Source organism: Formica exsecta, unplaced genomic scaffold, assembly GCF_003651465.1.
Source record: "Formica exsecta isolate Colony F162 unplaced genomic scaffold, ASM365146v1 scaffold26, whole genome shotgun sequence".
NCBI lineage: Eukaryota > Metazoa > Arthropoda > Insecta > Hymenoptera > Formicidae > Formica > Formica exsecta.
The window spans coordinates 12,890-37,337 of record NW_021849866.1 but is presented as its reverse complement, the minus strand read 5'-3'; the positions used below and the strand labels follow the sequence as shown (position 1 = coordinate 37,337).

Genomic DNA, 24,448 nt, shown 5'->3' with positions numbered 1-24,448 from the left:
ATTACCCTCAGGATAGTTTGACGCTCTATCTTCATTGATATATTCGTGACAATCTGACGTATGTTCGTTTTGCGAGAGACGTCAAAGTTCATAACGTGTTTTACCTTTACCTGTTTGAATCGAAATTATTAAAATATAGAGATTAGTGATTTTTGCGCGTACACTTTTCTCGAGTATAAATAACCTATTATAACTCTTTTATTGTTGTGATAACAATGACATATTTGAGTTCATGGGAAGAATTCGAAAAAGGCGCTGAAAGGTTATATCTACACGATCCGATAAACGTATGTTTCTTTACAGTTATATATTATCATATGTTCATCATGTTATATCGTTTTTGATACCGTGTATATTTTGATATACGATATAGAATAATAACACGCAATTAGATTATCTCTACCATTTGAGATTAATATAAACTGAATTGAATTTGTAATAAATTATCATTTACCGTAAATTGTACATTAAGGATTAACTATAATTAATATCAAGAAAAGTAGATGCAAACAATCCTCTCTTTTAGAGAGCTTTTATTATTAATTATGTGTGTATTTGTATTATTATATAAACTCGAAATATTTACTGCCTAAGATTATTTCAACGTTTCTTTCATTATTAATTGCTTATCTTGTAGTGAGAATTGCAAACAAAAGAAGGAAAAAAGATAGTACACTACTATATTATACAATACTATATGATATATACCACTTATATAATAAATTAAACCATTGTCTGCAAATCTGAATAATGTTGTTAAATCTAATAATTTTCTTTATAGTACATTATATTAACTTATTCTTTTTCACCTTGTTTCAGACTCGGTATACAATGAAATATTGTCACAATAAAGGACTTTTATGTTTAAAATTAACAGACAATCGACGGGTAAGTAATTTACAAACATATCTTACGAGATATAAGAATATAAGCTTAAATTAATTAAGAGCACAATATTGTTACTAACACTAGCAATTAAATTTGCTTGCAGTGTCTCCAATATAGAACAGAAATAGCTCAAGACTTAAAAAAAATGGAAAAATTTATAGGCAATCTCATGAGACATATGGCATCGAAAGATAGTTAAATAAGCAAGGCTTATGTATAGAAATATGTTGATCATTGAGTATATATCAAAACATAATTTTATTTAATAAAGTTTTTCTCTCGTTTCGTAAGATTTAACAACTGCACGGTCCATGGAGAGATATTAAATCTGTTTTAGGTACGAAACTTTCTTAAATATACAACATATGATAAATGTGAAACTGCTTTATTTTGTATTAAAGTTTTGTGATTATTGTGGATGGTTCCGTTGCCTCCTCGTTAAAGTTCTGAAACAATGGAATTTATAAATTAAACTTGAAACGATACTATAGAAAAACTATACTGTATAGAGAGGATACTTTCCTCTCTCTTTATGCTTAAAATATTGATTTTTTAAAAATTTATCGATATCGTTATGATATCTATCGAAAAATTACATTATAACTATATTTCGTACTTAATTTGTTAGATATTAATAAAGCCAGATTTAAAACAAATGGAAATTTGATTTAATGATCACAGAGATAATATCGAATAAGAAAGAAGCACAAAGTAAGCACTTACGATATAATGGGTTGAAGAACAGCATCCAAAGTAATATCAATAGGAGGGTAGATTTCTTGATTTGAAGGCAGTTCATAGAGTACCTCTCCCCCTAATTGCATTTGTGTCTATACCAAACAAAACTGTTTTACTAATTTACTATTTAGAAAATAGTGTAATTCCATACATTTATAAAATAAAGATATATGTAATTACTAGCATGCATACGAAAATTGTACCATTGGAAAGGATATGCACGATTTTCTAATGCCGATATCATAATATTTTATAATGTAATTCAAAATTTGTATAAAATTAGTAGAAGATGAAAGTAGGGATCTCTAAAAATCATGCATTTTTATTTGTAAAAATGTTTAATGTTTTTTTCTTTCATAAGATCATTTATATAAAGAATTAATATCAAAAATTTTTGTTTTAAAAGTAACAAGTACAAATTATGTAAAATAACAATTTGTGCTTACTCTTTCAATGTTTAGCATTCATAAATGCCTAATTTATATATGAACAAAGTAAAACACATTTTGTTTGATTGTTGTCTACTTTGAAACGGGTATTAGCAAAGATGATAAATAATATAATAGATAAAAGATACAAACAGATTAGAAAATACATACTATGTGAATAGGTTTATTGCTGTCTGCAGAACTCGAGCGGCAGCTTGAAAAGTCCTGCGGTGTGCTCTCCCCGAGTCCACTGTCTGTATTATTCGCTATTGACACTCTGTTGTTACGAGTATAATAAAAATCCCTCTTGGTGTTACATTCGTTTCGAATTCCGGGAGATTTTGCCCCGACTCGATTGGATGTTGCGGACAGTAAATTATAAGCACGTCCATCATGATTATGCCGCACGATTCTTCTTTCTCTTTTGCCAATGGATCCAATAGTTCTGAAAGGGAATCCTTGACAATCTGTCACCTCGTTTTAACTTGATCGTTTTCATCTAGTCGTTTTAACAATTAGCAGATCCATAGATCGTAGATTTGACTTTTTCAAATCAATGCGTCTCTCTTTTTTTCTCTTTGTTTTTGAGTACATACAATTAATATACATACATTGGCTGTTCTTACGCATTATGAAATTTAATGTATATAAATTCAGAATTCCATTAATCCATTTGTTTCTTTGTAAATCGCATTGTGGCGCATTTTAAAGCGTAATTTTTTGAAAATTTGAAGAGACACAATGGAAAATGCACAAAATGCGTCTGGGACATGTAGGAATCGAAATGGGATCGAGGAATGTCATAAGAAAGACTCGGAGCATAAAGTGTTCTGAATCTTGAACATTGACATCGTCAATCCTCCCAGATACCAATATTTATTACACAAATACATGGCGCATACCATATAATATATACCATATATGAATGAGAAATAAAACACACACACGAATAATTATTACGACCCCAGAACGAAAGGCGCGCATCGCCTATGAAATTCCACGGAACACAGCCAGAAGCGAATGAGTGCCAGCTAGGATGTAAAAATAAACAAGTGCGACAAGCAGTTAATTTTACATATTTATTAAGGATTCATCATGCTTTAAATAAATAATAGGGGCATGCTTAAAGTAGATAATATACACATGCTCGAAATAAATAAAAAATACATGCAAAAAGAGATCGGAGATAACTAAACAATGACTACGGATCCAGTTTCATCCTCCAATTGCGGAGGATGGTTATGGAGGTTGCAGGCCGTCTTGAGATCATCGTACCTAGGTAGGGACGATGAATCTGTGTCGTCCAATCGAGAATTGTTAGATGGTAGAGGAGATTGTTGTACAGACTGCGACTGTACCACCGTGTAGGATATCTCTCGACGTTGCTGCTCACTCATCCCACTAGTATCGACTAGGCCAAATTCCAAGTGTCTACAAAAAGAATATGTTATACATATTTTTAATATCTTTTACACGGCATATTTCAATAAATTGTTATAATTTATTAAAGTGGAAAGAAATGGAATAGCAAGAATATAATTTGTTTAGTAAGCTCAAATTGCAGTTTGTATTTTGCGTAGAAAAAAATCTATAAATTGTTTTGCACCCTGTATCAAATATATTGTGAAATTATGATATTGTAACATTCGTAAAATTTTATGTATGTATGTATACTTTCGAAGTTCATCCGGCAGTGACTGTTTTTGGGAAGGACTTCGATGTCTGCTTCTATGTCTTCTTCTAGGCTCTGTATGACTTACCTATAATATATTAATTGAAAGTTAAATATTACAAACAAAATAATTTCGATAAAGACCGAATACTTACGATAGCTTTTTGCACGCCTTCTCCTTTTCGTTTTTGCGCTTCTCTCCATTGTGGCTCCGAATCTACCAATTCGTGTCTGCTGTGAATAATAACATGTCAGATTGAATTAATATTTTTTGATATTCGAATTATTATATCGCGAAGGATATATGAATAATCGTATGGAGCGTGGAATAATTATTGTAAAAGAAGTTTTATTTGTGAAGAAATTTATGTAAAATAAGTAAATTCGATGTTAACGAAGGTCGATGAACTCTATCGTTGATGGGAACGGGAAGACTCATTATCATCAAACTGCTTTAATTATACCCTGATGCTTATAAGGGATCGTGATTTGAATTTATCAAGAAGGTGAATACATACTTTGAGAAACAATTATGAGAACGAGATATTATCGCGATGAGAGCGAACAAAATGCAATGTAACTAAGAATAGTTAAAAATACCTGGAACGGGAATTCCTGTGTTTTCTACGATGTTTCCGGTGGCCGGATCTTGTGTCCGAACATCTCGAGAGCTCAGACTCGCAGTCAGAATGTCTACTGTGTCGACGGTGACTATGACTATGACTTCTTCTACGGTGACCACCGCGACTATGACTATCTCCTGAGCTTTGACTCTCTACCGAACTGCTGCGACGTTGAAGTCTACTTAAGAGCTACATTATGAGAAACAATATTTAATAGATTATTCAAATGTGTGTATATTTAGAAATTTTATAATATAACATATAATACAGATATACTTGATCCGTCAACGTCAGAGTTGAAGCGATTTTTTTTCCATATATTATAATATACATATACTACAATCATATATATATATACGCGCACGCTCATACATTTCTATATGCGTGAGTAATATTAGCGATCATCTCTGCGACGGGTTAAGCAGAATATAATATATCAACTAACTGCCGGCGCCGTTCCTGCGGAGCGAACCGAGCGAGGACTAGACGAGGTGTAAAGACCACGGGGTTGACTCTGCGTCCACGGTGCACTTCTCGTGCTTCTCGGACTCGAGGTGTTCATCTGCCTTTGCGTATTGCACGGAACATTACCACTGGATGAATTACAACCTGGATTCGTGATTACGGCGACGGGTGTTTCGATGAATGATCCGACCATTTCTTGACCTTCCACAACTCGTCTTTGTGCTCTCCGACTGGGAGTTCTTTGAAACGGAGGTGGATTTCGTCTAATAGCTGTATGTTTCTCCAAAGTGGACGGAGGACTGTATGAATGAAAACGAGAATACGGACTCAGAGGCGGTGGACCGGTTGCCATTAATCGGAAAAAAGCTTGATGCTCCAAGCAACATTTCCAGAGATGACGGCAGGCCCCTTTCGATGGTGTCTCGAAACCGTGTGTTCTTTCCTCGGAATTTTTTTCACTCACCCTCAGCATGAAATATCTACCCTGGAAGTTGGTAATTCTTGTTTCGATTTATCGTGGAAAAGTGCTTAGTGAGGTTGTATAATATTACATTCTTAAGCGTTTCACTGTGTTGTTTTCACAATCTAGACAATATTTCAAAAATTTATACTAAACTGGAAGAAAAAAATTTATCGTGGAAAAGTGCTTAGTGAGGTTGTATAATATTACATTCTTATAAGCGTTTCGCTGTGTTGTTTTCACAATCTAGACAATATTTAAAAAATTTATACTAAACTGGAAGAAGAAAAAAAATTGTAGCCAGCTAACAACATTGTAATAAATTATATACCTTATAGTAGATTTTATTAATTCGAGGCCAATAGTAATTTCCTACTTTGGTTTTGTTGCGTAGCAATATTATTCCGCTCGGTGTTAGGCCCAAAAAATATTCCACGCTATCTTCGCCCTACGAATAAAAATTATATGTTGTTGCGAAATTAACACTAGTGACCGCGCGCAGCGTTGATCTTATCAATACGCCTACGCACCAACACAGGATGTAAATCTACCCCATACATTTCCAACCACTTTACTTTATCCAGATAATTTAATTCTGCCGCCGAGGGTAATTGTCCTCTGAAAAAAATCATGATTATGTATTTTATCTAAATCATTTTAATATTTTCATAACGCTTTATATTGATGAAATCTCTCTTTTTATGTAATTATTAAACAACACGATACACCATAACATACATAAGAGTTTTATGGATTTCTACTATACGATTCTCCAGTTCCGTAGTTTGATTGGCGAGGAACCGAAATTCCGTGACATATCCAGGCGAGTGTCGTCTAGGATCATAATCACCAAGTTCCGCTGAAAGAATAGACGATTATTGCGGGATGGATAAAAAAGAAATTATTTCTATCGTGTATATGAGGAATTTATATAGTATCTCTTCCTGTTTCTTTTCTTTTTCTTCCTTCTCCAATTTTCTTATACAACGTATGTACATCGATTTAAGTTTTGTTCAAAATTAACAATAGATTTTTAAAAAGAATCAGTTTATGTTTATTGTTATGAGAAATATATATATAGCTATAGAAAATGATCGTAAAAATATTGTGAAAAGCATAATTTGATTGTTATAATGGTTATTACGAGAAAAAGAGAAACACTCTCTTTTCAATGGTTTTTAAACCCTGCTATATTTCCCATATTTTCTATTTGCGTCTGTTCTTTTTCGTATACTATGCTCCTTTCGCAGTATACGCGTATTATCGTTGAATAGGAAGAAGGGATATTCATTTCGTCTCTTTTGACTGCGATGAGATGCAAACACGAGCGTATTTTAGTTTGCCTTTCCTTTTTTTTATCTGTGCAACTTTGAATCTCCCCATCAGATAACTAACGTGTGGACCACCGTCCGTGTATCTGTTTGCTCGCGTTCACCTGTATCTTGCTACACACAGAGTGCATATGTACACAAGTTTCGTATTCGCTATATTCTCTACGAACGGTCTGTCCTTTTGCATGATTTTAATGCTTTATTCGTTTTCTTCATAAGACAAACTAGACGACCGACGTTTAAGCGCACAGTGTGCACAAGAAATAATAAGCAACATGCGTCTGTGATGGATATATTTTTTTCGATATAGAATATATCTTACATTGAACAACGTAGGCTCCCAATTCCGCAACTAAATCAAAGGATACGGGCAGTCTTCCCTGTAGAATATCTTGCTTGATTTGTAGGAAAAACTGGTATCTGTAGGACAAGTCAACAGAAACGATATACGTTTTATTATAATAAAGGTCTTGAAAATTTTAAATGGGATCGAATGTATATATACCGGGACACATTGAAACGGAAAATATAATTTTTATTCATGTGATAATTTCTTTCGTTGTTCGTTATAGAAAATGTGAGAATTTAATATTAAAATTGAATTAAACACGAACGCGTACGAGATAACGCCGCGAAAGCTGATACGAGACACGCGTACATACGTATATGTATGCATGTACGCCGGGCGCGTTTCAACAAATTCGACGCACGTGGAATTCTCGTGCGTCCGCAACGTAACGTCCCTGGAATTTCCTAGAACTTCGAAGACATCAAGCGTGAAAGAATCGTTCACAAGAGCGTGACATCGAATGAAGATTGTCCGCATATTATCCACACTATATCGTGCGCGTTCAAACCAACATTTTTCAATCTTCTTTTCTCTCATTATTTAAAAAAATTTTAAATATACGATTAAACAATTGAAATTTTATTTGAAAAAACGCACAAAAATTTATTAATCGGTTTTAAGCCTCCTGATAATAGTCATATTACATTATGATGTCAGAAGCGAGTAACTGTATGGATCTATTTCTTGCATTGAAATAAATAGTTTGTTTTTTATAATATGGATGAGTAAAAAAAAAATATACTGAAAACTTTTTTTATTATCCTACATTAATAAGCTCATATATAACTCAATCAATCCGCATGTATCCAATATTTTTAGCGAAAATAAATCTTATGTTGATTATTGATCAAAATTTACAATTATTTATTAATCGACAAACTGAAAAGAGACGGTTTTCAGGATATAATTTATCAATTTATATTATCGAACATAAATAGCATACAAACTAATTTATTTCAATGTATTTCATAAGAAAAAAATTTATTGCTTTCGACGTAATAATTAAACATGTATGAGATTAGTGAAAAACCAGGAATTTTAACAATGAGTTGTACAGAAATGATATAAATTATGAGTAATTGCGTTATAGGATATACTTTTGCGTGGAAGAGATTTTGAAAAGAATTATATATTCAAACATACATAGAAGCGTATACGTTATCGAATAAAGATAAAGATATATACCTGGTAATCTCTTCAATGAGTTTACACGGATCTGCCGCGTAGAATTTAACTCCAAAGTAGAGAGTGTGAACATCCGATCCAGGATCTCCTTTATGAACCTTCAATTGTTTACCGAGCTTTTTGCTTTGATCGAGCCATTGCTAGAAAAGAAAAACGCGCGAATATATTATGTAATTACTTGTAACAAATCATGATTTAAAATTTAAACAATTTTAACAATTATGCACTAAAACTTGATACTGTTCTTTGACATTAAATTACATGATTATTAAGAGCAATTTGTTATATAACGTAGAAATTAAATAGATTATATCTTACCGTTTGATTTCCGTGATCAAGATAGCGTAATCCAAAATAAGAAGTTTCCAGTAAGTTAAGATGCTTGAATACTCTATCCAACAGTTCTTGACCTAGGTTCGAGCTCTGGAAAACGTACATATATTTATTATATCAAAATTGAACGCGTATATACAGCGATAATTAAATTAATAAATTTTCTTCGATTTTGTATATTTGCGAGAAGCATCTATGTACTAACTATACTATAGTGAACCGGCAAGATTGAAATTGAGAGGGACGGTTTCCCACTGGTGTTACGAACCGTGACGCGTTGTTTGTTCCCCCGAGAAAAACTAACGGAATCTTTAGGTAAACGCTCATATCGTTAAATTTTATACCCATATTATTATCTTTGTCTGTTCGCGATTTACGCGCGTTATCGGTATGGTGGCGAAAAGAATATAAATTTAATGTTAATATTTTGCATAATAAAACTAATTTCTCTCTCTCTCTCTCTCTCTCTTTATATCAATTTTTCTCAATCTTTCTATCTATTTATCTCTTCGACTCATATATATGATATGAAACTAAAGATTTTATATAGCGAAGCAATCGATAAAACTTGGGCCGAATCAATGTATAAGTGAAAGGGAACACAAAATATATACGTAATATAACGAAAGACACTTAAAATACAGCAAGAAATTGTCGAAGCGGGTGAAGAAGTGGAGGAAGAAAAGAAGAGAATAAAAGATCTCGCCCTTTTTCTTTCGCCTAAGGCCTAGAAGAGTCGAGTATAGGTTCAGGAGATGGGTAATCATCTCCAACTTGCGTGTTTCGAACGATCCTTCCCTTTTTTTTTCTTTCTCCTTCTTTCCTTTTTCCATCGGTTATTCAGATGATTTCTCTTTCATTTCTCATACATGGTATAATTTAAACATTTATTTAGGCATTCTAATCTTTCCTGGCCATAGCTCGTTGTGGGAATCCAAGTATCGTAGCATGGATTGACTGATTGTTGTAAGGTAGTTTTAAAGAGAGAGAGAGAGAGAGAGAGAAAGAGAGAGAAAAATTCGAACGAATCGTTCACTGGGCCATATATGGTCGTAAAGTTTGACGTTCATGATTAAAAATGTAGAAATGAACAGATTAAAAGTGTATAAATGAAAAAGAGAGCAGAAAATATCATTTCAACGATAGAGGAGGATATGCGAAAATATATATATATATATTATTATGAAAAATAAAAAGAACGTCCTTGGCTAATGGATACGAAGAAAGAAAAGAATGATTGGTGAGCTTCGCGGCGGAAACTAGCCAACATCGTTGCTTCATATTTTATCGGAGATTCGTTCTTGCCTTTAGGTATCGTGACTAGATATGGTAACATCAATGTGAAAAGTAGAAGCAACGCAAGAAAAAGAAAAAAAACTTTGGTGAATATCGCCCGCAGCGGATGCTGAGCGCCATTTGTGTAATTGGACGTCAAGCGAAGAAGAGGTAATCAGAGGTAATCAGAAAGGTATGAAGCGGTAACGTTAAAGCGGAAATTCAAAAAAGTTCGAATGCCAATGAGTAGCTTGTCTCTCTTTGGTTTTCGCGTTTTTACTTTCGCTTTACTTTTACTCGCTCGCCGATTAATACAGCTCAGCGAGTCGTTTTGCTAAGAATACAAATAAAATATCTTATAATATATCGTATATATAATGTTGACAATTTGTAGAAAGTTTGATTGTCTTAATTCGTATCGCATATGTCCAGCAAATGTGTATCGAGATATCTGGATTCGCTCTTTTCTTAAACAATAATTGTGATCGGTGTTCACTCTCAAACTATTATACTCCGTACGCGGTTGCAGGCTCAATGCTTTACGGCAATTTTATATATTGAAATTGCACCGTTGCAAAATAAAATGATGTACAGAAAGATGTAGGTATATCGGAGAGATTCTACTGGAAAAGAGTTACTCGTTTATCCGGTCGCACTATCTTGACGCATAGTCATTCTTTCGCGCTGTTACACTGCAATTACGAGAGACTGGTTCTACGAGACTGACGGTATAAATCTGAGAAAATACGGATTTCAATACTGCGGTGGCAAGATATTGCCTACAAATATCGCACTTGTAATCATCAACGATCATTTCTTTTCTTGCATTTCTCGATTATATCTTTAATACTATCTTTAATACGATGATTCTTTCTTGTACATTATTTTTTATTCCATTAGGGCATATTAGTGTTTCTGTAATGATTAATGATTACCTTTTACAAGTTTTACAGGTCTTTCAGAATAATATTGTGTAAAAGTTAAAAAATAATGAGAGAGAGAAAAGGGGGAAAGAAAGTGAGAAGGTGGATTTCCTTCTTTGCGAATACATAATCTCGTGTTTAACGCTCGACTGAATTTCGACTTAGAGGCATAGAGGCTTACGTTGTACATATAGACACATACAATGAAGAATTATACGTTCTTATACAGGTTCGGAATGTTAATCGACAAAATGAGTCGGACGATGAGAGAGAAGCGGAGAGGATGGAGAAAGAGAGCGCGCAACGCGAGAGTGATTCCGAGAGGAAGAAAAAAAGAGAGAGAGAGAAAAAGAGAACGGGTAGGTAGGTTGAAAAGACGCGGGAATTAGTGTGCGGCTTGGCCATCGGCAATGCGGAGGAGGTAAGGCGGCGTTGTCTACGGTGGCCCACCGCCAATTTTGGCATATCGTCTAATAACAGAGAAGAAGACGAAAGGAATTCTCCGGGTGTACCCCCTCTAAGAGATATGTACGCGCCTTCTCTCATGCGAAACCGCACAGTCGACCATAACCCACCATAGCCGCCGGGCACGAGTATATAGTCCGGTACCGAAACAACCATCTAGAAACGAGCTGGGAAAGAAAATGCTATTAATCCGCTAAATTATAACTTGGCTAATATGACGTACGAGAATTACGGTAGGATGATACGGCGCCGTTCATATGAATTTCTATTCTATTGGAACTGGATTTTGCGAAAAATAAAAGAGACCAATGGATTTGGCCAAACTTACCAAGACGTCTTGTAACAATTCGTGCTCGTCCAGAAGTATCACTTTACAGTGTAAAAGACGAGGCCTGTTGCTCCTGGTCGGCCTGAGTCCAGGGCATAGCCACTCCACCACCATCGCTTTCCTCCTTCCTCGATCCCTTTGTATCCCTATTGCCTGGCTCGCGCACGTTTATCCGCTCGATGCGTTTGCGCTCATCCTGAGATTACATTGCGACGTTTTTATTGTTAATCGCTGCAAAAAATTATTCTGTGCGTTTCTCTTTATTCCTTGTTACCGAAGTCACACACTCTTTATACGTATAATACCGCTGTTACTAACAAAAGTGTATTAACAATAACAGTTGTCACAACACGCAATGTCAACCAGACATTTATCGATGGAAAAATCGTGCACAAGAAGATGGGGGCAAAGGGTTGTGAAAATAAACTCTGTCATCAAAATTGCGATCGCGAGTCTAGAGTCCCGAAATGATTTTCCGCACGGCGTTAATTCCATGACAGGTGAAGAATATCAAACTGTCATAAATATGTATAGCGGTAATCGACTTGCTTGGTATCCGCTTCTACCGTTACTTTATACATGGTTCCCGCTTGAATCAAACAATCTGTAATAGACATAGGCTAACCAGCAAAGTCACAGTAGCAGGTCTGATTTATAACTTTTTAACGTATGCGTAAGTAGCTGTAAAAAGATGCTTTATAGTTACAATAGATGTGTTAAAAAGTTACGAAATATGCCTGCTAATTTTGATTTCGATCGTTTTAACCGTTATGCGTTAATAATACGAGACGTCTTGTGAAAATGATTTTGAATTGAAAAAATATAAATACCTGATCGAGAAATTTTGGCAAAGCTTCGCCAAGTTCTTATTCTCGTTGTATAGAAGAAATATTCTTATCACGCGGAGAGAGGAATCTTTCAAATCGTTATATTCGCAAATGTAGCATTGCCGCCAGACAGAGTGAGAATTCAAGTACACCTTTTGTCCTCGCGTATGCGTCGCTTGAGAAAAATGTCTGTACAATGTCTGTGGCCCAAGTGGCGAATGCCATTGAACTCGGAGAACGAGCGGGAGTGTAGTCCGTGTGTGGAACAGGTTTCGAATCCAGAATCTCAATTGCATTTGACATAGAAAAAATAATAGAGAAACTGATCGACACATTGGCAATTTACGACTAACGGGAACATCGTTCTAATGAAGGGGGGGGGGAAGCAAAAAAGCAAAAAAGCCAATGTTGTCCGAGTGATCCGACATGACGGTATCATTTCGCGTGTTCGTTCGTTTTTTATCTCGTAAAAAAGATTTCTAATATATTTTCAATATACGTTGATATTTGATAAAATACTTGTGCGAGTGGTATCAACGATCGTTGACGATATCTCTTTTTTATCCTTTTTAGCATACTTTTCTCATCTTATCTCCTTTCTTTTAATACTTGTTTCGATTGCCACTAACGCGGATATTTGCATAGAAATTTGCACGATGCTCATTATTGTCATTATATCGTTAATGTCCAAGATTAGAAATATAGTCGAGTGATTTTTCGATTCTTTCTCCCTTTCTTTTTTAATGAGCGATTTATTATATATAAAGTGCGCGAATGTATGCATCGAATCTGAAAATTTCATTTGCATATGTGTATTTTCGTTTTTGTTTTGCTTATACCTGAAAAAAAGATAGCGATATAGTGGTTGATGTCAATAATGATTTTCTAATTAAAATTATTTCAAGAAACGAATTAAATATATATTTGAATATTGAATATAACTATATTTTTAAATATATATTTCACAGTTATTTTATCGAGTCTATAATGTTGAAACGCAACAAACGTTTATAATAAACATACACGCGCGCATAATACACACACATTATATTGTGTTATAATCTAATCTAATTTATAAGATAATTTAGTTTTGAGATTCATTTCGATTTGCAATATACTACAACAATGGAGAGGTTATATATGCGCGTGTATAAAAAGTACAAAAACTAACTTGAAAATATTTTCATTTATTCTATATATATATATGGCGATAAAATAAAATAGCATGAAATAATTAGCGTTACGCAAAAGGAAAAGTAAAAAAATTCCATGTATCGTACGTACCTACGTTACGATTTACGTTCCAAATTGTCGCGACCTCGACAGTATCGCTCAAGACTTCCGGCACTTTCAAGTACTTTTCGACACTTTCGACACTTGCGGCACTTCCGGTAGCAAAATTCAGAATTCGGAGCGATATACCGTTTTGTATATTTTGTTGAACTTTGTTAGCGTATATAACGCGCACTTGTCATTCGTGAAACGACCGGCGAGTCTCTTCTTACGTTTCACTCTGTAATACATATACATGCGAGGTATTCCAGGCGAGATCGACCAAGTTCGCTGTCTCGCGTGTACCGAAACATGTCAGATATTTTATCGATGATCATAGGATATCTTCAGAGTGATAGATAGCTCGAAGCTATAATGCCTGAATGTAGCTGCGGCACACACCCGCGCAATCGTAACCACTGTAAAGTAGAGAGAGAAGTTTACGATTGACAATTTCAAAGATTTCAACGCGTGGAGCGCATCACATCGCGGATGGACGACGGACGCGAATTTTCAACTTGTATTGGCGCGATTCGACAGACGCGACGCGAACGCGAACGCAGAACGCGGTACGAAACGAGACGAGAGACGAGAGACGAGGCGAGACTAAGCGAGGCGAGGGCGAGGCGAGGCGAGGGCGAGGCGAGGCGAGGCGAGACGAGGTGAGACGAGGCAGGATGAGGCAAGGTAAGGTAAGATAAGGTAGAAGGTAGGATAAGTATACTAGTTTGGATAGATCTTAAAATCACTCGCAAATGTTGCTAAAGATATTTGTGTTATGCAATTAAAATCCTTAAATTTTAAATTGATTGTTTATAAAGTCAGTAAACGCTCGATATCGGTCGATGTTAATTGCTCGATATCGAAAAATAATTTTCTTTATTACCTCAAATCGATAACAGGTACGTTGGAAAGATGCTTTATGATGTAAATTTTATTTGCGGCATGAGAGATTGTAATTAGATGACAGCACAATGACTTGTTCGTTGCTTCGTCATGTTTCTTTTTTTATCTTTATTTTTTATTACTTATATTTCCCTCTGTCCATGACTCATAGTACAAGGGTACGACCGCTACTCGCAGCAATAAATTATCATGAACCATAGACCATAGACATATGAAAATACGGATATTAGCTGTCGAAAAGCATCGATCTTATTCCTGATTCGCTTCCTTTTGGGTAGATTCGGTTCGGCTATATATACTTGTGATTGGTGGGTAATGTTCCGAGCTCGATGCACACCCAGGTTATTGTTGGTACCTTATCTAGGTATTTTTATACGTCTATGGTTCATGGCAATTTATAGTGGCTGCGAGCTGCGAGTAACGATCGTACTACGAGTCATGGACAGAGAGAAAGAAGTAGTGATAATAAAGGTAAAAAAAGGAAAGAAAAAACCATGACGAAGCAACAAACCGAGTTATTGCGCTGTCATCTAAATACAATCTCCTATGCTGCGAATAAAAATTACGTCATAAGCCACCTTTCCAACGTATGTATGTGTGTGCAATCGTGGCGCGGAGAGTTCTTCTTCTTTCTTAAATGAACGTTGCAGCAACGTTCTGCGCTGTATGGGATAAGTTATAACAAAATTATACTATACATATCGATATATATTTTAGAACATAAATTATATAAAAATCAGTTATATACGCGCGATAACAGTATATCGATTCGCGGTAATAAAGAGAACTTTTGATATCGATATAAACATCGATCGATATCGGGCGTTTACCGCGATTTTATAAACAATTTAAAATTTCAGGATTTTAATAGCATTACACAAATAATCTTGCGAGTAATTTTTAAATTTATCCAGATAAACTAGAGTATAATCGCATATAATGCATGTATGAAGAAAAATAAAGAAGTTCTAATGTAAAGAAAATAATCATATATCGATATATCTCGATATCCTATATCGTTTTTCCACTATCAAAATTGATCGATTATATTTCTCTCATATGTGCATTTTATATTTCATATGTGGCTATGCAAATTTGTCTAAATAGGTTTTTTCGAACATGAAAGACATAATATATATAAGTGAACGAAACCCGAAACAAACACATTTCAAATGTGAATGATTTCGGAAAGAAAACTATATAAAATCTAGTAACTTTTCGCGCAACATTTCCGACCATGTCACGGAGTTATAATAATATATGTATATTTTGCACAGATTACTACGTGGTACGTGTTGGCATGTTTTTGTAATTCGTGTAGTCGCTAAGTTTATCATCGCAATGTGTGATAGCTACGATGATCATCATCAGTGATAATTGGCTGTATACTTGTATTGTAATTATACGAGCAACATTGATTGCTAACACGTGAAATGGCCTGGTTCGGAGATAGCCTATCCAGTCTATCTAATTTAAAGGGACAAATTACGAATTTCACGAAAGACGTTTTATCCGATGGTATCGTTGAGGAAATAGGTAATAAACATATTGAAAATAAATGTACTAAAATTTACAATCAATTTAGGATGTCGGCATTTTCGTTAGCGCATAGCTATATACATAATGCAGTCGAGATGTCGAGAGGCAGGTTATGATTGTCAAATGACGTTTCTAATTTACCGATCGAAAAACGGATATCCTAACCGGCGGTTTGTTACCATTGGATTCTCATTTGGGAACTTATTTACCGGCAGTAATTCAAATAGTTTATACAATCGTAAATCAAAGTTTAAAAAACTTATTTCTTTCTCTCTTGTAATTATCATAATTATTATATCGTATTGTAATATCGACAACGTGTCAAGATATTTGTAGACTTAAAGTCTCGATCGACAATTTGCGTATCTTTTAAATCAGCATTGTATCGAGTTTTAATAAATTCGAGAGCGGCAAACAATATTAATTCTTATTATTTATTTGTACATTATTTTATACTTTTTTATCTACATTGAATATGCTCTTGCTTTAAACTTAAACTTTGCGATTATTTATTATAATCTTATTCTACATTTATTATTTCTAATTATGTGGATAAAATCTTGTATCTCTTATGGAACAGAATTTATAGAAAAATTACTGTAATATTTATGGTTGTAATAATTTTTTTCTCATTTTACTCTTTATATAAGCTCAAGTTAGTAATACTATCAAGTTTTGGAAATACTTGTACAGATACTCTAGCAATAATTAGTATAATATATAAAATTTTATCAATTAATAATAACGGTTTTATGGCTATTTATTTTCAGATGAACGATCAAAAGCTTTAAACGAAGCGAACGAAAGATGCAATCAACTGCAAGATCTTCTCAATTCAAAAGATGCGGAGGTGAGTGCATGTATATATTATAAATTAATAATCGTAATATACATATATACACGCACATGTACAGATTTCTAATATAGTCTGCTAAAAGAGAAGGGTTGCAATGCGATTAGAAATTATTTTAACAGATGTCACATTCCCTGATAATCGTGAATGTAAAGCAAACACATTCATCTCTTATCCGTTAATATATATGATACGATCTGAAATCTTAAATTTCGTTAGAAACAGTGATATATATAGATATTGTAAAAAATATCAGTCTTAAAGGATACAGAAAAACCAATCTTGACTAATTAATGTCAAAAAAATGTCAACAAAATTTTTCTTTGTCAAAAAGTATCGAGAGAGAGAGAGAGAGAGAGGTGAAACATTTCGTATACCTATCTTTACCTATATCTACCTACCCATATATCTATGTGACGAAACACCTTTACCATGACGACAGTCAAGAGGAGGGAGAAGAGGGGAGGGGGGAGATGGGGGAAGAGGAGGATGGAGGGTTTTGGAGGTACCTAGGGGTCACAGAAGATAACACATCGAGGATCGAAAAGTGGGGACTGTTATCGCAATGCAAACGTAAGATAAGAGCGGCAAATGTAAACGCGCATCGTACGTCCCTGTATCCACGACGTACCACCGGACTTCCTTCTGATTGTGCTTCCTAATATTTAAGCCGGAGATGCTCGATTACTTTAAAAGCCCAAATTCAATTCTCGACAGTATTTTTTTACATCTAAGATTGGACAAAAATTTTTTTCTATTATAAACGCTTAATCATAAATTAAACATTAATACAGTTTCTGCCATCTGATACAATCTCTCTCTTTCTCTCTTCTCTCTCTTCTCTCTCTTCTCTCCTTTCCTCTTTTGTAAAAATCAAAAGTATATTAATTAATTTATTATTCAAAATTTATATAATTTTTATTGGTATACTTTAAAGAAGTTGGTTCTCTTATTTTCGATAAATTTTTATTTATTCGTGCTTGTCATTTATTGTCAATCATATTTGCTAAAATTGTTATTGTAACATGTGCGCATATAAGAAATGAACGAAAAGAAATTAGCATGCCGATTGCTATATAGTTTTAATACAATCTTATAGATATACTTTGATTTTGTAATAATTAATATAAAAATCATTTTTATTTATAGATTTCTCTCCTGCGCCGACAAAATACCGAGTTGCAGAGTGCTGTCATTGAGATGAACGCAAAGTACAAAGAATCGGTGAGTCAAAATTCTGCATTTTAAATAATTTTTATTACAATTACTATAGAAAAAAGAATGCTTATTATTTGCGTCGGACATGGTTTGTGAGAAAGATGAAAATATTTATAGTTGAAATTATACATGTTATTTCTTTAAATCGCTAATTAAACGATTATTCGATACAAAATGTTCGTTACAAAATTAAGAATAATCAACAAACAGCACATGTTTTGTTCCTTTTTTAAACAGATATAACTATTTTAACTGTAGCTATTCACGAACGTTCGACGCATTGGTTATCACCTTTTTAAATGTAAGAACTGCTCGCGATTACGTGACCTATAAACCGGTTAGCGTCGTCATACGCTCACCTTCTCTCGGGTTCTCTTCCCTTGTTAATAGTTGAAACACCCAAGTTTCATATCACCACGATAATTTATTATTACATCATTACTTTATAATAATAACGAGAACGAGCCATTGTCTTAAAGTTGTCTATCACTCATTACCTCGCTACGATAATGCAAGCGTGTGTATGTGCGTGTGATATGCATGCGTGCGTACATGCGTACATGCGTGCGTGCGTGCGTGCGTGCGTGCGTGCGTGCGCGAAAGCGCACTTGTGATAACAAAAACTTGCCGTTTGGCATTAGCTAGCAGATACCGATAATAGTAGCAAAAAAGTCATTTTTTATCAGCGTTTAGATAAGGGACTTTTGTTTCGTGTACTAGTTTTATGTAGTAGTTTCATTATAGAGAGTAGCAATAGTTTTATATTTTTTTATTATATCCTTCACACACACACATACACACACACACACAATTGGCTTAATGTCTATTTGTGACAATCGAAAATAAAAATAAGATATTTCGATAGAGATCAAAAGAGAAAGAGGGGGACTTTGAGCTCGACGAAAAAAAATACATATATCAATTTATTGTATATATGAGAGTATACGTAATAATTTATATAATTACAATTAAAGATATTTATGAAAAAAGGGATTATATTCAGAATATGTACACCGTTTTTCGTTGACCTAAACACATTGTTTGAAATTTTATGTTTTATGTCTCAAGCTTTCATTGTGTAGAATGTATATACTGCGTTAGTCTAGAACGAAAGATAAGGCAACGCACTGTTCGTGTTCTTACACTTTATTATATATCTTGGATCAACAAAGGATCGGTCTCACTTGTCGTGGAATGTGTCAGAAATTTCTTCGAGGAAAGAATTTCTCACACGACTTTTTCTTTCAGATAAATCAGCAACCATTCTTTTTTCTTTTTCAAATATTTATTTTTTTCAATACAAATGCGTGTATCATATTTATTGTATTTATTATATATAATCTTATACAAAGAGTGCAAAATATGTCGTACGCTTACGCGAACGTAGTTGACGGTTCCGCGTGCCGGTCACGCGATCTCTCTATTATGACATAGAGGAGACGCGATATTATTAGTGTATGCAAAAGTATGTACGTGCGAAAGAATATCATAATTAACAGAGCCAAAATTAATAAAACTCTCCTGTATATGTTTTGCAATTGATAATGCGCCAAAACTATAGGCGCTAAAAATGTATGCCAGTTTTCTAATTCCTTCGGATCATAAAGGCAAAAAATGTAAGGCCGACACGATGCAAAAGGACACGATGATGATTCATCGTTCGTGCGTTGTTACGTATACGCAAGTGCAGCGATTTTATAGTCCTTGAAATCTATCGTAACTAACGCATCGAAAGTTATCTAATATATTGCTTATCGTTTAAAGTTTAAAGGATAGAAATTTCACGTTTCGTTTTTTTTTTTTTCAATAAATTTATTTTATTCTACGAAGCGTTTATGCTATGGACATCTTTTGTTCAAAATATGGTACTGCTAACGGTAATTCGAGATTAATTGCCAAGAACAAGAATGGAGAAATCGCAAAAAGTAAGACCAAAGAACGGAAAGAGGTTTCACGTGAGTTTGAAATAAACTTGTGAAGATAGTACCGAGTAATATGCTTCCGCTTTAGCCAGGTTCGTGCTTAATTAATAATCATAGCATCTCGAGAATTAATTGCTTTAAGAGTTGTTCTTTCGTATATTGTGAGAGAATATTTTAATTGGGAAAAAATAACGAAAGAGTTGTATAACTATGTCATGCGCTTCGCTGAAGACGAAAAAGATAAAAATTTTTTTTTTTTTTTTTTTTTTTTTTTTTTTGTTTTTTTTGGTAATATAAAATATGTTCTCGACACAGGTATTATTATATGATAAATTATAAAATGAGATACTGCACGTGAGATACCCAAAAATTATATACTATTAAAATAAAATGCGCTCTCATCATTCTCAATCGCGTGGCTATAAATATAGATTGAAGATTGAACGGGCTTGCGCGAAAGTTGAATATTTCAGGATATATATTGTTCAAGATATAAAAAATTGTTCTCTAAACTTTACGCATTGTACGTAATCGGTTCGAAAGATTTTAACATCAGATCGCGTATGCGAATCCTATGATACGATAACGGTCCGTAAATTGGTTCAATCTATCGATCTTGGTTAGTAGTTTCGTGCTACCCCACAGTTTCACTCTGTCGCCGATAACACTCTAAAGTATGATAAGAGCGACGCGGGCTGGGGTTGCTCAGTTTTCAGCACGATAGTGACTATGACTACTGTCTCAATCGAGTGGCTATAAATACAGGTTGAACGAGTTTGCACAAAAGTTAACCAAGTGCTGTTTATGCGATAAAGTTCGGCAGATAGTAATTTTCGTCACTGAAAGAATTATTAAAGGTTAGTAATATAAATGTTTTCTCTCTCTCCCTCTCTCTCTCTCTCTCTTTTTATTCTTACCACTATCTGTTGATGATTATCCTCTATTATTTGCCATTTGACATTTAACATTGACCGCTTATTTTTAACATGTGTGAATTGATTTAAATTTATTTTTTAATATGATTATGCACTTTATTGTTTCATTGTGTATTTTTGTAAATATTACGCCGCTATTTTTAAAGATCTTAGAGACATAATCGTATAGAGTTATAGAGAAAGAAACGAAAGAATAACATTGTTATATGTAACGTCATTGGTATATGTAACACTGTCTGCGAAGATACAGTTAGATATTACAATTATAGTAACAGTTTTCGATTGTATACTTGGATTCTTTCCGGTCGGTGAATCCATCTTCTTTGTTGTTTCTTTTTTCGTCAGAAACGATGTTTTGTAATTCTCTATCGACAAATCATTAACGGTGATACTACGATGAAGAATTAGACAGGCATTAAAATTCAGGCACACGAATATTCGTAATATGTATTTATGGTTTTTAAATCGTTGCGCGATCTATCATTCGTGTCTCGTTGAGCTCTAGTCCCCCTTTTCAAATTTTTTTTATTATTTCTCTCTTCTTATTCATGTTTCAAATATACACATTTAGGCGGAAAAACCAGAATCTCGAAGGTTTCTTGGCCGATTTTACTATAGCGATTATTATGGTGTTCCTTTATAATGTTTTCCCATTTCCTTCAGCTGTGCCCGCAGCAAGCGCATCTACCATACGGGCCGATAAAAATGTCCTGTCGACGCCTGCGTTAATATAACACAGCACGTATATTCATACACGGTCGTATTAAAACGGAAAAAGATAGCAAAATAGTCCAATTACATTACACGCCCGACTGTTTTTCCGCATTTTTATATTTAAATAATGCGTTTTACATTTGCAAAAAAGAAAGTGAAAAAGAAAAGAAATTACGCGCTCGATATATATGAAAGCGTATACGTATCCGTGAAATATAATTTATCGTCGTGATGTTATGTGACTATTAAAAGCTCGGGATATGAAACAGTTTTCGCGATAGCGGAGTATTTGCAGAAACGAAATATCGAGTCGAAAACGTTTTCGCGAAATGTTCCGTAGTGACATTCGTGGTCTGCAGACTGCTTCGACATGAAATCGTACACGCCCGCGCGCGCGCGCGCGCGCACACACACATACACACAAACAAAATACATGCATACTATATGATCATGCATCCTCGTACAGTTTTCTTACGTTTACACCGCTCCGCGTAACCTCCACGCGTAACCTCCTTCTCCTTCTCCTTCTCCTTCTCCTTGTTCTTCTCCTTCTCTTTCTCCTTCTTCTCTTCCTTCTCCGTCAGCTGCGTGTAGTGTAGGGCCGCTGTTAGCTGGTGGAGTGGAAGGTGGAAGGTGGAAGGTGGAAGGTGTAATAGTCGAAACATACACAGTCATTCGTCGGCCAGCGCGTTCATTCGTCGCGTCACGCATCTCGCAACGTGCCCGGGGACACACGACCGTTTTTTCTTCCCTGAAAAAATGGGATGTAGCTAGGAAAGTTGCTCTCCACCAATTGAGCTCAAAATACGTCGTACGTCAGTATTTCGCGAGTTGTTTTTTGGAGCATACAAGCGGATCGAAAGACTATATGCGACAACAATTTTCAATTCCCAAGTAAGTTTTCAGTATCGTTTCTGTTATATAGAGAACGTGTTATTTTTCATTGGATGTTTTATCAAAACAATCATTTATCCGATTTATAATATCTGTCACTGAAATACGATAAGATAAGTTTATCTCGCTATACTAGTTTTAATACAATTAAAAAAAAAAAAAGAAAATACTTTTAATATTTGCGAAAGAATGCTGAAAGAAGGATTTTTTTCGTTCATCTTGTGTTTTTCGTTCCATCTTCTTAAAAAATACGCGAGAAATCGATGAAACATTCTATTTTATTGTGAAAAAAGAATTATTATTGCATGGAAAAAAAAAATGTTAAATAGCAAATTTGTATGCGTGTGCGTATGTGTGTGTGTGCGTATCATGGGATATATTTCAAGTTGCAATATAAAAAATAACAGAGCACGACTCTTCTATCGCGCCATTTTTTCGCGCGCGAAGCGATGACCAGGTAATTTATCGCGCGCACGCGTGCATTTCTATGGATATTTCGTAAGTTTTGCATCAAATTTCAAAAATGCAATCCTCGATAAATTATTGTATATGTATTTGATTCCTTTTGCGAAATGAAATTTAAATGGAATTAATTTATATCGATCATTATATAAATAATCTTGCGAATAACATTTTAATGCCTTTAAGATTATAAATCTCTCCTTAACATATTTTTATTCAGACGTACAAAAAAAATGTTTGCTTGCCATAATATGTTTAGTATAATTTGTTTTCCGCGTGCTACATGTTTTATGATTGCAATATAAATGTTTAATGGCGGAATACAAAAATTCGGGAATTCAAGATTCATTTGTTGGGTAATCTAGTTCTTAAATTATATAAGATTTTCAATTCTCTGGAAAGGTATAAAATTTTAACACTTTTTTTTTTAAACTATACACATTTAAAGAATAAACATGCAAAAAACATGGAAATTTCTTGGAGAAATTTTAATAGCAAACATTTACGATAGACGTTTATAAAATGCAAAACGAGTTGAAATTAGCGTTAGAATTTGCAAGGCAAGTGTAATTTATTTATTTCCATTTGGTCGCACAGTATAAAGTACATAAGTCGAATTTGCGCCTATTTCGCGTTAAGCTACGTTCAGACAGAGTTATCGGTAGATAATGCACGAAGGACAGGCTTACCTATGATTACTTAACCAACGCGACGCGCGATTACCTGTATACTCGTACGATGTTGGACGGTATTAGTTGCAAAAATAGAATGTTACTTGTAAACGATAAAAGTTGAAGCGCATACTTATCGTATATGTCTCAACGTGTGTGTCATATATATATATATATATATGCCCGAGTATCTCATTGTCAGTTGAAAGCATTCGATTTGATGGTGACGTGTGCGCGTATGTATGTAAAATATTTTAAAATAATAAGTATACGAAAAGGTACGAAACATGTGTGTTCTAGAGCTATTTGTCCACATGCTTGATTTTTCATTTTTAGTTGGCAAGAACAATTTATTTAAATGAAAAAATTCTAATTCTAAAATTCTAATCCTCTTGTTCACACATGTATACGTGGTAAGTAATCGATATTTCTGTGTAATTTGTTAAAATAACGAGTGAACATCTGACTTGACGATTCAAATACATTTGGTGGGTGCGGAAGGAGGTAGGGCGAGATGTATAATGAATTTTACACGTTACAGAGATACAGTACGTTTAGCGTAAAATATAAATGTTTCACGCGTAGATAAATTTCCAACTTGGCATTAAAGAAAAATTAGATTTACTAATTTAAATGAGATAGATTTTTGAATTAAATGCGTACAATGTAAAGATTGAAAAATTTTGTCAACATGATAAAAAGTGGATCATTTTTGTCTTTGTTGCAATGGCGATGTAAAAAAATACCACTTTTTTTTTTTTTTTTTTTTTTT

General features: G+C 34.2%; 3 protein-coding genes across 12 annotated transcripts in view; 2 read left to right on the top strand and 1 right to left on the bottom strand.

Moving 5' to 3' along the window:
- Positions 1-44: 44 nt before the first annotated feature.
- LOC115236776 (signal recognition particle 9 kDa protein) lies at positions 45-1,540 on the top strand. The gene is made up of 3 exons (XM_029809461.1): positions 45-287; positions 820-888; positions 992-1,540. The coding sequence occupies exons 1-3, from the start codon at positions 216-218 to the stop codon at positions 1,085-1,087; spliced, it is 237 nt and encodes a 78-aa protein (XP_029665321.1). The 5' UTR covers positions 45-215; the 3' UTR covers positions 1,088-1,540.
- LOC115236770 (band 4.1-like protein 4) lies at positions 1,270-22,137 on the bottom strand. Of its 8 annotated transcripts, none has more exons than XM_029809445.1 (16): positions 13,575-14,140; positions 12,294-12,575; positions 11,464-11,694; positions 8,458-8,562; positions 8,140-8,279; positions 6,928-7,025; positions 6,013-6,133; positions 5,805-5,892; positions 5,606-5,722; positions 4,795-5,298; positions 4,327-4,538; positions 3,882-3,960; positions 3,729-3,814; positions 3,330-3,485; positions 2,226-2,499; positions 1,270-1,718 (listed from the first exon to the last, which is right to left on the bottom strand). In XM_029809445.1, exons 3-16 carry the CDS (start codon positions 11,575-11,577, stop codon positions 1,608-1,610), a joined length of 2,205 nt encoding a protein of 734 aa, XP_029665305.1. In that variant the 5' UTR covers positions 11,578-11,694; positions 12,294-12,575; positions 13,575-14,140; the 3' UTR covers positions 1,270-1,607. The 8 variants fall into 8 exon arrangements, with proteins under 8 accessions (XP_029665305.1, XP_029665303.1, XP_029665309.1 ...); XM_029809443.1 differs by having other exon boundaries at positions 11,464-11,659; XM_029809449.1 differs by lacking the exons at positions 12,294-12,575; positions 13,575-14,140 and adding an exon at positions 22,125-22,137 and having other exon boundaries at positions 11,464-11,659.
- The window catches only part of LOC115236767 (thyroid receptor-interacting protein 11-like), a 21,633-nt gene continuing 12,889 nt past the window's right edge, over positions 15,705-24,448 (top strand). The window contains exons 1-3 of one of the 3 annotated variants that reach the window (XM_029809439.1): positions 15,705-16,004; positions 16,778-16,857; positions 18,010-18,084. In XM_029809439.1, coding sequence (XP_029665299.1) covers positions 15,902-16,004; positions 16,778-16,857; positions 18,010-18,084 — 258 coding nt within the window. In that variant the 5' untranslated portion in view covers positions 15,705-15,901. Of the gene's footprint in view, positions 16,005-16,777; positions 16,858-18,009; positions 18,085-20,899; positions 22,544-24,448 lie in introns of those variants that run through there. The other 2 variants (XM_029809438.1, XM_029809441.1) reach the window with 2 other exon arrangements.

What these genes read in the sequence shown, in the direction of transcription:
- LOC115236776 (XM_029809461.1), top strand. Translation starts at nt 216, where the DNA reads ATGACATATTTGAGTTCATGGGAAGAATTCGAAAAAGGCGCTGAAAGG. An exon ending in ATCTACACGATCCGATAAAC is followed by an intron (nt 288 to 819) that starts GTATGTTTCTTT and finishes ACCTTGTTTCAG; the next exon opens with ACTCGGTATACAATGAAATA. An exon ending in AATTAACAGACAATCGACGG is followed by an intron (nt 889 to 991) that starts GTAAGTAATTTA and finishes ATTTGCTTGCAG; the next exon opens with TGTCTCCAATATAGAACAGA.
- LOC115236770 (XM_029809449.1), bottom strand. Translation starts at nt 11,577, where the DNA reads ATGGTGGTGGAGTGGCTATGCCCTGGACTCAGGCCGACCAGGAGCAAC. An exon ending in TAGATTTACATCCTGTGTTG is followed by an intron (nt 5,723 to 5,804) that starts GTGCGTAGGCGT and finishes TTTTATTCGTAG; the next exon opens with GGCGAAGATAGCGTGGAATA. An exon ending in GATTCATCGTCCCTACCTAG is followed by an intron (nt 2,500 to 3,329) that starts GTACGATGATCT and finishes ATTCCCTTTCAG; the next exon opens with AACTATTGGATCCATTGGCA.